Source organism: Aotus nancymaae, unplaced genomic scaffold (assembly GCF_030222135.1).
Source record: "Aotus nancymaae isolate 86718 unplaced genomic scaffold, 86718_ANA_hifiasm-v0.15.2.pri h1tg000057l, whole genome shotgun sequence".
NCBI classification, from domain to species: Eukaryota; Metazoa; Chordata; class Mammalia; order Primates; family Aotidae; genus Aotus; species Aotus nancymaae.
Window position 1 is genome coordinate 10,758,128 of NW_026988471.1, and position 12,424 is coordinate 10,770,551.

Below are 12,424 nucleotides of genomic sequence, written 5' to 3' on the forward strand. Positions count from 1 at the left end.
CAAACTTGTGATATTCAAGGGTCAACTGTAGTTCATTTTACATTCCCATCAGAATTTCAGTTGCTTTACATCTTTGTCAGCATCTGATGGTCAGTGTTTCTAATTTTATTCATTTTAATAGGTATGAAGTGGTAGCTCATGATTTTAATTTTTCCAATGACTTACGATGTTGAACATCTATCTTTTCCTATGTTTATCTGCCATTTGTGTATCATCTTTGGTCTCTTGATAAGTTGACTCCTTTATTATTTTCAAGTGGCCCAAAGAATATTATTTGTAGTGCTATAATCTATTTTTCTGATATTAATATAGTTATTCTAGTTATCTTTTGAGTAGTGTTACTAGAGATTATAATTTTTTATCCTTTTACCTTGAGCATGTTTCTCTTTTTGTGTTTAAATTTGGTTTCTTATAGGCAGCTTATAGTTGAGACTTGCTTTTTTATCAAATGTGACAATCTCTGCCTTTTAATTGAATATTTAGACTATTTACACTTAACGTGGTTATTGATGCAGCTGGGTTTAAATCTGCCATCCTGTAGTTTGTCTCATCTGTTTTTTTAATGATCTCTTTCTTTCCCTTTCTTTTTGTGCATCTTTCTCTCAGGTATAACTCTTTGTTGTGATTTTTAGTGGTTGCCTTATAGTATATATTTTTAACTTGTCACAGTCTACTTTCAAATGATATACCACTTTATGTATAAAATTTCATAATAGTATACTTTCATTTTTCCCTGCCTAGACTTTGTATTTTTGTTGTCATACGTTTTACTTCGATATGTTATAAACTCCACAGTATTTTTGCTTTAGACAGTCAATCATCTTATAAAAGCTATTTAAATAAGATAAAACACTTTTTATATTTACAAATGTAGTTACTATTTCCAGCACTCTTCGTTACATTGCATAATCCAGATTTCCATCTGGTATCATTTTTCTTATATGCGAAGGACTTTCTTTCACATTTCTTATTGATGATGAAATTTTTCAGCTTTTGTGTATCTAAAAAAGTCTTTATTTTGCCTCATTTTAAAAGATATTTCCCTAGATATAAAATCATAGGTTGACATTTTTTCCCCTTTGAGTACATTAAAGATGTTGCTTCACTGTCTTCTGAATTGCATTGTTTCAAACAAGAAATCTGCTGTCCTCACCTTTGTATCTTTCTATATAATGTCTCCTTGACCACCTTACTGGTTGCATTTAAATTTTTAAAAGTTTATTGAATTTTAAGCAATTTGTGTAGATATACCTTGTAGTTTTCATCATGTTTCTTACGCTGGAATTAATTGAATTTTCATCAGATATGAAAATATTTTAGCCATAGTTCTTCCAATATTTTTAATGCTTTCCACTCTCTCCCCCTTTAAATTAATCCAATTATACACATCTCAGGCGTCTTGAAGTTATTCCTTAGCTCCCTGATTCTCTATTTATTATTTTCCCTCTGTTTGATTTTAGCTTCTTTATTATTATTATTATTATTATTTTGAGATGGAATCTTGCTCTGTCACCAGGCTGGAGTGCAGTGGCACGAACTCGGCTCATGGCAACCTCCACCTCCCAGGTTCAAGTGATTCTCCTGCCTCAGCCTCCCGAGTAGTTGGGATTACAGGCATGTGCCAACATGCCCAGCTAATTTTTGTGTATTTAGTAGAGATAGGGTTTCACCATGTTGGCCAGGATGGCCTCGATCTCTTGACCTTGTGATCCGCCTGTCTCAGCCTCCCAAAGTGCTGGGGTTATAGGCTTGAGCCACTGCACCTGGCCTGTTATTATTTTTAGAGACTGAATTTTTCTAGGGCTGTTGCCCAGGCTAAAGTGCAGTGGCATGATCATAGCTCATTGTAACCGCAAACTCCTGGGCTCAAGCCATCCCCCCATCTCAGCTTCCCAAATAGCTGGGACTGCAGGTGCATGCCACCATGCCTGGCCAATTTTTAAAAGTTTTTCTTGCGATATTGCCAAGGCTGGTCTTGAATTCCTTGCCTCAAGTGATTCTCCTGCCTTGGCATCCTGAAGTGCTGGGACATTTTAGTTTCTATTGTGGTGTTTTCAAGTTTATTAATCTTATTTTCTACATTATCTAATATGCTGCCAATTTCATTATATATGTATTTTACAAAAGCACAGTTTTATGACAAGATATTAAGAGAAGACAATTTCAGGTGTCACATGCATTGATGTACATACACATTGATGATACACAGTTACTGTGTTTATTAACCAGGACTCTTTGTTGCCAGTAACAGAAACTCGAACTCTTTTAAGAAAAAAAGAGGGATGTATTGACTCATAAATTAATAGGAAAGGTTGAATAAATGCCCAAAGAACAGCAGAGATACCTAACAATTTAAGTATTCAGACACTGTCAAGACCATGTTGTCTTTGGTATCTGTATGATGGCTTTGTTGTATCTCAGTGCACAGTGGCTTCCTCGTGCACTGAAACATTACCACTGCTTGATGCTAAGCCTCACAGTCTCTAGCTTCCAGAGGCAGACTTATTCTTTCCTATACTTTGAAAAATCCCAAGAGAAGACTGGCTCAGTCTGAGGTGGGTTTCCATACCTGAACAGAACTGTTGTGGCTGGCAGGGCAAGGTCACATACAAAGATCATAGCTCCCATGAGAATTCAGGGTCTAGTTTATTTTCTGTCTATGACATTGAAGATTTCATCTCTAGAATTTGATTTGTGTTTTTTTATATCTCTACTCAACAAGTTCAGTCTTTCCTCTAGATTTTTAAATGTACAGAATATAGTTACAATAATTGTTTTAATTTTGCCGCCTATGAATTCTGTCATCTGTGTCATTCCTGGATCAGTTTCTATTGATCGATTGTCTTTCCCCCCTCTTTATTATGGATCATACTTACCTGCTTATTTACATGTCTGGTAATTTTTGAGAGGATGCCAGGCATTGTGAATTTTGCCTTCTTGGGCACTAGATATATTTGTATGTCTGTAAGTACTGAGTTTTTTTCTGGGATACAACTAAGTTACTTGGACACAGTTGAATCCTTCCAGGTCTTGCTTTTAAACTTTGTTAGGGAGGACCAGATTTAATGTAGCACTAACTTTGCCCATTACTGAGACAAAATTCTTTGAGTAAGTACTCTACAATGTTCCATGACTCCAAGGTGTTCCATATTGGTTGTTGAAACAGGAGCTATTCCCAGCCCTATATGAGCTCAAGACATTGTTCCTTTTAATTCTTTTGCAACCAAAGGATTCTTGTTTTGGCTGTGGGTTGTTTCCTTACATTTGTGCACTGATCATATCAGCTGAAGACTTTAGGGGGACCTCTGCAGATCTCTCCTCTTTGGTACTTTGCCCTATGATCTCTAGACTTGGTTTTCCTGGAATCCAATACTTTCCCTCAACTCAGGAGAACACTGAGCTTTGCCTGGCTTCCCTCTTCCTGAGTGCATCCCAGAAACTGTAGGCAGAAGCTGGGGGGCTCACTTAATTTATTTCACATCATTAGAATCACTGTCTTTCACTACCTGATGGCCCATGTATTGAAATGCAGTTGTTTCATTTATGTTTTCAGTTTTTCAGTTGTTTCAGATGGGAGGATAAATCTGATCCCTTCTGCTCCATCTTGCCAGAAGCAGAAGTCTCTGTCCTTTGAGCAGAGGCCATTTTCCATACTGCACTTTCTTTCTTTCTTCCTAGGCATTATTTATTATTTATTTTGAGGTGCAGTCTTGCTCTGTTGCCCAGGCTGGAGTACAGTGGTGTGATCTCAGCTTGCTGCAACCTCTGCCTCCTGGGTTCAAGTGATTCTCCTGCCTCACCTCCCAAGTAGCTGGGATTACAGGTGTGTGCCACCACACCCAGCTAATTTTTGTATTTTTAGTAGAGGCAGGGTTTTGTCACGTTGGCCAGCGTGGCCTCGAACTCCTGACCTCAGGTGATCCATTTCCTGGGCATTATTTGACTGGTGCACCAGGGATAAGTAGAGCAATCCCTTGGCTGCTGCGTTCCCTTCACGCCAGAGTCTGTGAACCAGTTATTCTTCCTGAGACAGCATTGGTAATGCAAGCTTGCCAGGCCAGCTTCCAGCTTATGTGACCTGCAAAGCGGATGTAGTGCCGAAGGAAGCATGAAGAAAAGGAGGAGGATGGTCAGGAAGAAGGGGCAGGGATGTCATCACGATGTCAGAAATGCTATCAGAGGTGCTGCAGGAAGGCGAGCTGGCTGCCCTGATAGAACTCACAGGGTGGCATGGCCGTGGTATGGAACCCACTTTTGTGGGTCGAGAAACTACCTTACCTTTGCTTCAAAAAGCTAGAGTCAGGGAGACTCATTCCCGCTCAGTAAACTCAGAACATTGTGCGTAAACTGGATACAAATTTATTGATTCCTGTTGAGAAACACCGTCATCTGCAGGGGCCTGAGTTTTTCACTGGTGCCCTGGGGTCTGTTTGACCCTAACCGGTCAGAGCCACTCTGGGAGAGCAGGTGGTTGCGGGAGCAGCCACCACCTTTGTGTAGGGACATATACAGTAACCACACTTTCTGAAGCAAAAACTGGGATTCTTGATTTGGCTGGATAAGTTCTGATTTGTAATTCGTCTGTCAAATTAAAATACGTTTAGTTGTATCTCTAATGATTCACTGTGACTGATGTGAACACAGAGATGTACCTTTAGAACCGGGGCCTCTGGGAGCTGCATTTCCATATTGATTGCTGATGGTTCTCCTGTTTCTTGTAGGAACTTGGGGCAAATTAGCCACCTCCTCAGAGAATTACACATTGTGCTGACAGAGACAAAATAGGGATTTATATCATTCATTCATCTGCTCATTCATTGGACAGATATTTATCGAGCAGCTACTAAGTGCCAAATGCTGAAAAACATAAAAACAATAACAACAACAAACCTATGTTTTTGTTTCCCTGCTGGAAAAAACAAAGGATTGTATCATTTGGTTTTTAAGGAAGGCTTCTCACTCAGGTTCCCACAATCTGAGGCTTCTAGAGGCCACACAACTGTGTATAGCGTGGGAGCTGCCTGTGCCAGAGTGATGGATGTCGTGGGTGACTTGGCAGCAGCAGGCCGGCAGGTGCGGCCGTCACGGGCATGGTCTCTCTGTGTTCCTTGCAGGTTCCCCCGCCTGCACAGCGCGGTGATCAGGACCTTTGTTCTTGTGCAGCACTACGCGGCCGCCCTGATGGCCGTGAGCGGCCTCCCGCAGATGAAGAACTACACGTCAGTGGAGACGCTGGAGATCACGCAGAACCTCCTCAACTCCCCGAAGCAGTGCCCCTGCGGCCACGGGCTCATGGTCCTGCTGCGGGTACCCTGTTCGCCCCTGGCGGCCGTGGCCTATGAGCGGCTGGCCCACGTGCGGGCCCGACTGGCGCTGGAGGAGCATTTTGAGATCATCCTGGGCAGCCCCAGCTCGGGCGTCACCGTGGGGAAGCACTTTGTGAAGCAGCTCAGGGTAGGTGCTGTGCACAGGGATGGGTAGAGGGGTTGGGGGTACCTGGGAAAGCAGGGTGGGAGTGCTCATCAGAGGCAGGGAGTGGCAACAAACCCTCCGGCGTGGCCAGCATGGCTTCCCTAGACCCAGCCACCCCCAGCCTCCTCGCTGTGCTTCCCTGCCTTCCTCCCCGGCAGCACCCCGGCACCCCTGCAGCACTGCCTTATGACTTCAGACCTCTGGGCAGCAGCCTGCTTTCTTTTTCCTGAGCAACCATTTCCCCTCTTCTTTGTTTAGCTGATGCTTCTTTATTTTCCCCCTTTGAGACAGGGTTTCACTCTGTGGCCCAGGCTGGAGTGTGGTGGCATGATCACAGCTCACTGCAGCCTAGACCTCCTGGGCTCCAGGGATCCTCCCACCTCAGGCTCCTGGGTAGCTGGAACTACAGGCGTGTGCTACCACACTTGGCTAATTTTTAGGAGAGACAAGGTCTCAATATGTTGCCCAGGCTGATCCAAACTCCTGAGTTCAAACAATCCTCCTGCCTCAGCCCATGAAGTACCGGGTTCCAGGTGTGAGAACCTGGACCCCTCCACCACACACAGGGCAATGCCATGCCCCCTGCTTGTCATCTGGCCCCTCCCCCAGACGGTGGGGGGCAAGGGCCATCCCCACAGAACTCAGCCTCCAAAGCCTAGCACAGCACCTGGCCCACAGTAGGTTGTCACTCAACCTGCAGGTGACAGCAAATGCGAGAGGGCTGGGGAAAGAACACATGAGTGGAAAACAGCAATGAAAGGGAGGACACTGTCAGGAGAGAGCACAGAAAGACATAAGGGACAGCTGGCCGGGTGCGGTGGCTCACACCTGTAATCTCAGCACTTTGGGAGGCCGAGGTGGGCGAATCACGAGGTCAGGAGTTCAAGACCAGCCTGGCCAACATAGTGAAACCCCTGTCTCTATTGAAAATACAAAAATTAGCTAGATGCAGTGGCACATGCCTGTAATCCCAGCTACTCAGGAGGCTGAGGCAGGAGAATTTCTTGAACCTGGGAAGCAGAGATTGCAGTGAGCTGAGATCGCACCACTGCACTCCAGCCTGGACAACCAAGCGAGACTCTGTCTCAAATAAAAAAAAGATATAAACAGCAGCTGACAACATAGACTTTCTTTCACGGAGCCTATCGGCTGACAGGTGTCTTGAACATGTTCTGGGTGGCTAGTCTACATGTTCTAGATGACTGAGAACACAGTGGCCAAGCGATGGTGTGCTTATTTCCAGTCTAAATCAGTTTCCTTTTGGTCAGAGGATGTAGTTCAGGACTTTGAATTGGTGGGAGGCCATCAGGGTTCCCCTGAGCTGGGCTGCTTGGGAAGGGAGGTGTCTGTGGCTTTATTTCTTTTTCATTGTTTGCAGATGTGGCAGAACATCGAGGATGTGGAGTGGAGACCCCAGACTTACTTGGAGTTGGAGGGTCTGCCTTGCATCCTGATCTTCAGTGGGATGGACCCGCACGGGGAGTCCTTGCCAAGGTGAGTAGAGGGGTTATGCCCCCGGGGTCTCTGAGGAGCTGGCTGCCTGGACCCCCTCAAGGGAGCATGTCAGGCTGGGCTGCTGGGCCCCGCTGGGAGGCAGCCCACTGGCATTGACAGGTACTGTGGGTGGGGCCTTCGCTGGGGCTTTCCCAGCAGGCGTCTAAGGCCCATGCAGCTTTTCCTGATGCTCAGAAAGGCACTGTTTGGGCTTGTGGTGAGGGCTGTTGCTGGGCTCTGTGGTGGAGGCAGCTGGAGCCAGGATTTAATGCCTCCTGAGTTCAGTTTCTCCCCATGAGGCGCCCTGCATGCGTTGGGGACGGCAGTTCCGCTTGGGACAGTATCGCGTCCTCTCCAGGGCTTGGAGCTGCAGTTTCCGCTGGTACCTAGGCTGCTGCAATGCCTGGGCCCTCCCTGCTTAGGAGGCGTTCTGGGAAGGGGGCAGCTGACGCTGCTTGGGAAGAGCTGGTTCTTCCAGCACAGAGTGGACTGTCTTAAGGGGCGTGTCCCTCTGAAGCCATTACAGCCTGGAAAGTCTCAGTCACACGTCCACTCAGTGTCCCCTGGAGGTGGGGGTCTCTAGGCCATCACAAAGACACGCAGACACTCGAGACTCAGGTCACTGGGCGTCCTGTAAGGCAGTTTCTTGGATTGGTAGTGACGGGTTGGCTTTTAGAGACTTCCTACCATGGAGAAGAGCAGACGGCCTGCCACAGGGCCTTTGCACACCTGTCCTTGTGTAACAAGATAACAAAAGCCAACATCAGTGGAGTTCCTGTTACGTTCTGGGCACTGTCCTAGATTCTTCTTTTATGTTTTATTTCATTTTACTCTCACCTTAATCCTGGGGGAAAGGTACTATTTCAGTAGTTCCATTTTACGGATGAAGAAATTGAGGCTTGCCGAGATTAAGCCAGTCTGGCCGACACTTGAAGCCAGGAGTTCGAGATCAGCCTGGCCAACACGGTGAAACCTCATCTCTACTAAAAATACAAAGATTAGCCAGATGTGGTGGCACACGCCTGTAATCCCAGCTATTTGGGAGGCTGAGGCAGCAGAAGAAGGTCTGGCTTCTTCCCCTGGGACCGCCCCACACTTTAGCAAATGGCCCTGTGCGTGCTGCATACTCATGGGCCAGGGGAAGGGGTCTCCAGAACATCTGAACTTGGTTGTTGCTATTTCATGTGGATGAATTCTTCTTCAACTCCTTAAGGACTGAGACAATGTATTAATCTATTTGAAATTTTAGCAGGCGTTTGCTGAGCACCTTCTTTGTACTAGGCATCATGATAGACTTTTGTTGTTTTTTTTCCCTTGAGACAGAGTCTTGCTCTGCCAGGCTGGAGTGCAGTGGTGCGATCTTGGCTCACTGCAACCTCCAACTCCCTGGTTTAAGCAATTCTCCTGCCTCAGCCTCCCAAGTAGCTGGGATTACAGACATGTGCCTCCACGCCTAGCTAATTTTTGTATTTTTAGTAAGACAGGGTTTCCCTGTGTTGGCCAGGCTGGTCTCAAACTCCTGACATCAGGTAATCTGCCCGCCTCAGCCTCCCAAAGTGCTGGGATTACAGGTGTGAGCCACCATGCCCGGCCCGTGATAGACTTTTCATATAAAGCTTACTCCTCACAGCAGTAGTATTTCCATCCTGTTTTATGATTGGGTCAGTGAATGATCATTTGCTTGAGGTCGCATGAGCAGGTCATTTCAGAGCCCCACTGGAACCCTCACAAACCCCTCCCTAAGCCCTTTGCTTTGGTTGTGTTTCTGCCGCCGAGTCTCGGCTGCTCACGGGTAGCATTGCTTGTTGGTGTCTGACTTGATTGCCATCATATTTCTGGCATCTAGTACCCTGGCATGTGTTCACTTGGATTGAATAATTAAATGCCCACTGATTACATTTAATCTTTATCACGGTGCACTTAGATGGTTATTAATATTCATTCCCATCTTGCAGATGAAAAAATCAGAGCCTCAGAGAAATTGTGCAGCTTGTCACAGCTTCTGTCGCTAGGAAGTAGCAGAGCTCAGGTTCAAGCCCCTTTTTTTTCTGACCCAAAAGTTAGTGCAGCACAGGGCTAAATCCATAGTGGGTGCCCCAAAATATTCATGGTTATACTGAGTTTGTTGCTGCAAGCTTGCGGTAACACTGTGGCTCTTCCACGTGTACGAGTCCTTGGGTCCTCACCGGGAAGGCGGGTTGTGGTCCCGATCAGTGCTGCCTACAGCAGTGGGAACAGAACCCCGTTTGTGGAAGGCCCTCAACAGACGCCTTTTTCTGTGTCTTGCTAGGTCTTTGAGGTACTGTGACCTGCGATTGATAAACTCCTCCTGCTTGGTGAGAACAGCCTTGGAGCAGGAGCTGGGCCTGGCTGCCTACTTTGTGAGCAACGAGGTTCCCTTGGAGAAGGGGGCTAGGAACGAGGCCTTGGAGAGTGATGCAGAGAAGCTGAGCAGCACAGACAACGAGGATGAGGAGCTGGGGACAGAAGGTGAGGGGTGGCTCCCTCAGCCTAGGTGTCCCCATCTGCACATCTTTCTTGGCTTCTGAGCTTTGAGGCTGCCTGTGCTCATGGAGACAGCTGTCTCCAGTTCAGCGGGTCCTGGGACCTGTCTGCTGGACAGCAGCTCTGGATGAGAGGTCTCCAGTGTGGGCTGGAATGGCAAAGCTCTCATTGAATTCAGACTTTGCGTATTTTCTCCCCATCTCTTTCGGTGGTGTGAGAAGGTGGAAATTCCCAGAGGTTCTTCCTAGTTCTAGAATTCTTAATAGGAAGAAAAATTAAGATTTCTTAGAGTTGAAGTTCAAGCTTTCTTATTGTTCTCGTTGCACTCACTGGTGGAATTCCGACCTGTGTGAATCAACTCTGCAGCATGCTGTCCATTATTGAGATTTATGAAAACAGGCTCATTTGCAGACTCTTCAAATCTGACGCCATCTTTTTAATAGGACACATAAATGATAACATTGCAAGGCATTGACTATAGTCAACAATGTGATGAGAAAGACGCAGACAATCATACAAAAACTAGAGAGCGTTTGTGGAGTGTGGTGGAGTGGAAGGAGGTGGGTGTGGGCCCCAGCCTGGGTCTGTGGGCTCCCTCCTCTGTCTGGACTGTGGGACCTCTCCTAGCCTCAGCTCGCTCATCTGTAACATGCAGATGGAAAGGCCTGCCCGCCTGTAGCCATCTTTTCCAAGCACAGCAGAGACCCTGATTTAATTCTTCCACTTGTGGGTGTCTGCTGCATGTCTCCACGCTCCCTGGTGTCTCAGGAACCCCCTTCTTCAGTTTCACCATCTGCTCCTCTATACCCACAGCTCCCACTGCACTGGGCACCAGCCTGCATTAAACTCACGGTGCCCGGGCTGTGCTCTGCCCTCCTGGCCTCTGCGCTGCACGGCTACCCTTCCCGCTGCTTGCAGTTTTCCCTTCTCTGCTTCACCTGGAAAGTGCTGTGGCCCTTCACAACGAGGCCCAGATGCCCCCTCTTCCAGGAGAGGCCCTGCTTTTCCCCTGGGCTCCCTGACCCCTCTCTGCATGTCCTCCACCAGCTTGCAGCTGTGCCTCGTGGGCAGGAGCATTCGCGACACCCAGAACGCCTCCCTGCACCCCGGCCACCCACTCTTGTCTCCTCAGAGCCCTGTCCATGGTGGGGGCCTGGAAGACGGCAGTGAATGAGTGAATGAATGAGGAGAGAGGATGCATGGGAACGCACTTTACACACTGTGAAGTGCTGGGCAAATGTTGGGGATAGTGATTTCGGGGCATTCTCGACGTGTGTGTTTTGAAACAGGCTCCACCTCGGAGAAGAGAAGCCCTGTGAAAAGGGAGAGGTCCCACTCCCACGACTCAGCATCCTCGTCCCTCTCCTCCAAGGCATCCGGTGAGTCTTCCCACGCAGGAAGGACCAGACCAGCGGACTGGTTTTTGAGGTTTCAGAGAACGAAAAGAAATGTATGTAGGGGTATTTGCTGATCCTTTATTTCCCATCAGAATGGGGAAGAAGGAAATCTTTGAAGCACTGTACTCTCTAGAGTAAATGTTCTGGTGAACTTGGGATTGGAGAACTTGAAGTCTCTGAGCAAGCCTGTAGGGTTCCGCTGCCCCTGTCCTCAGGGGAAGACCGTGGACTCTGCCCCTCACTGTGGCTGGGGTCTCAGGCAGAGTCCTGGCTGTGTTAGGGGCGGGTCCCTGGGTGCTCTCCCTGCCGCTGTCGCTTTGGGAAAACCCTGTGCCTTGTGGGGAGAGGAGCTGAGCCCAGGGTGTTCTGGTGGAGAGAAGTAGACACGGAGACTTCACCAGGGGAAGAGCAGCAAAAGGCAGCGCAAGCTCACGAGCCCTCCCTGTAGCCAGAGCCGCAGCGGGTGGGCAGTGCAGGCTCCACACGGTCTCTGCCCTGAGGGCCCCCCCGTCTCCTCCAGAGCAGTCAGGACCATAAACATCAAAGAGTATCCCCTGTCTTCCCAGTGAAAGCATTATGAGGGCCTGCTGATATCTGGATTGGCACTGAAGGATAAATGAGATGTAGACCAGCCACAGGAAGCTAACTCATCATTCTCATAAAAGACGTGTTATTTCGTAGCCGTTTTTCACACACATGTGTTATGTGTTATGGTTCCACATGTGAAGAAGTCTGTAATTTTGTCCCAAGGCAGAGGGCAGATTTCAGAGCAGGTGAGGCCACCACAGGTTTGAGAAAACAGCTGACCCTCAGCCAGACTTGCAGGAGGTGTTGGAATGGAGGAAGCCTTGAGGGTCGAGAGGCTCAGGGGCCTGACACATAGGGCCTGGGTGCAGGGAGGGGCGTGGTGGCCGCAGGCCCCAGTTGGGTGGGGGTGCCTAGCTGCGGCTGGGGAAGTGGCTGAGAGTCGCTGCTGTGTAGTTGGGGATGGGGAGAGGTCAGAGCCCACCAGGAGACTGGCCAGGAGGCATTTGGGGCCACCCTTCTTTTCCCCTCACCTCACGTGCCTGTGCACAAGGGGGTTGGCGTCTCCCTCCCAGGTGCCCCTGATGAAGTCAGCCCTGAGCACTCTTCACCCTCAGCCCAGAGCTCTGGGACTGAAAGAAGCCCTGCCTCTTAGGCTGGAGCTCAGTCAGAAAAGCCAGAGCTGCAGCCACTGGGTCTGGGGGCCTGGGGCAGAAACAGGAGCTCCCGGCAAGTTCTGGGACAGGTCACTCCTGGAATGGGTCACTCCTGGGATAAATCATTCCTGGGATGGGTCGTTCCTGGGACAAATCACTCCTAGGACAGGTCACTCCTGGGACAGGTCACTCCTGGGACAAGTTGCCTCTGGGACGAGTCACTCCTGGGACAAGTCACTCTTGAGACAGGTCACTCCTGGGATGGGTCACTCCTCGGACAAGTCACTCCTCGGATAGGTCACTCCTGGGATGGGTCACTCCTCAGACAAGTCACTCCTTGGACAGGTCACTCCTGAGACAGGTCACTCCTGGGAT

At 48.3% G+C, this 12,424-nt stretch overlaps 1 protein-coding gene across 1 annotated transcript in view; it reads left to right on the top strand.

Annotated features, from left to right (window-relative positions):
• GREB1 (growth regulating estrogen receptor binding 1) overlaps nucleotides 1-12,424 on the top strand; it is a 163,039-nt gene that overhangs the window by 126,002 nt on the left and 24,613 nt on the right. The window contains exons 18-21 of the mRNA XM_064363866.1: nucleotides 5,115-5,454; nucleotides 6,851-6,966; nucleotides 9,257-9,456; nucleotides 10,761-10,850. Of these exons, the coding sequence (XP_064219936.1) occupies nucleotides 5,115-5,454; nucleotides 6,851-6,966; nucleotides 9,257-9,456; nucleotides 10,761-10,850 (746 nt within the window). The remainder of the gene's footprint in view (nucleotides 1-5,114; nucleotides 5,455-6,850; nucleotides 6,967-9,256; nucleotides 9,457-10,760; nucleotides 10,851-12,424) is intronic.